The 835-nt window shown below is 66.3% G+C and overlaps 1 protein-coding gene across 3 annotated transcripts in view; it reads left to right on the top strand.

The window, feature by feature from the left end:
- Nucleotides 1-835, top strand: part of LARP1 (La ribonucleoprotein 1, translational regulator) — a gene marked incomplete at its 5' end in the record, with an annotated part of 70,211 nt that continues 69,376 nt past the window's right edge. For all 3 annotated transcript variants that reach the window (XM_027766946.1, XM_027766947.1, XM_014582779.2), the window contains 1 exon segment: nucleotides 1-144. In XM_027766946.1, coding sequence (XP_027622747.1) covers nucleotides 1-144 — 144 coding nt within the window.

The following is an 835-nucleotide window of genomic DNA, read 5'->3' as shown; positions in this document are numbered from 1 at the left end:
AGCCGGGCGCTGGCGGAGGAGCGGCCGGAGCCGCGGGCGCCGGGCGCCGAGACTTCGTGGAAGCCCCCCCGCCCAAGGTGAATCCGTGGACTAAGAACGCGCTGCCGCCCGTCCTGGCCTCCGTGAACGGACAGTCCCCTCCAGGTGCGTTTCCCCGTTGCTCTTCTGGGTCCGGGGGCCCTCTTCCGGGGACATGGGCGTCCCCTCCCCCAGCGGCCTCCAGTGCCCGGGGGTCCGCCACTCGTCGCGGTGACTCGGGATTTTTTCGTTGCCTCCTGGCTGATTCGGGTCGCCGTGCTCTCCCCCCACCGCGCACTGGGCAACCTGCCCCTGCCAGAGGGCCTGGCCTCCGGGAGCCTGCGGCCCGCATGGGCCGCAGCGGTTAGTGGGCAACGGCGTGGTCCGGGCCTACTTCGCCGGGAGAGGGCGGACGCCGGTTCGGTGGAAAGGGCCTTCGGCTCCCCACCGCGCGTTGGTTCGAGACGGTTTCTGGTTTGAGACCTCCTCGGGGAGCCCCCTTCCAACCCCGCCCCACATTCCCCGTTTTGGTGGCGCTGCGAGCGTCCCCATGTTGTAAATGTTTAATGAGCATATGTCATGGGCAGCACAGCGCCCGGCCAGCAGCTCTCGCCGAACGCACGGATTCGGGATTTAAAAGTTAACAAGTTTTGTTTTCGGGTAGATGCTAGGCAGTAGATTGGCCATTTGGAGACGGGTCGGGGGGCCTCGTTTATGGGGAGAATAGGAAACCCAACGTGCCATTGAATTCGGTGATTTCCCTCCCGGATCCCAGACACCTTCCGCCTTAAGCGGGAGCCCGACGGCGGGGGGGGGG

This window comes from Tupaia chinensis, unplaced genomic scaffold, assembly GCF_000334495.1.
Source record: "Tupaia chinensis unplaced genomic scaffold, TupChi_1.0 Scaffold143796_1, whole genome shotgun sequence".
Taxonomy (NCBI): domain Eukaryota; kingdom Metazoa; phylum Chordata; class Mammalia; order Scandentia; family Tupaiidae; genus Tupaia; species Tupaia belangeri.
The sequence above is the reverse complement of the archived record's forward strand: the minus strand, read 5'-3'. Positions and strand labels throughout refer to the sequence as shown.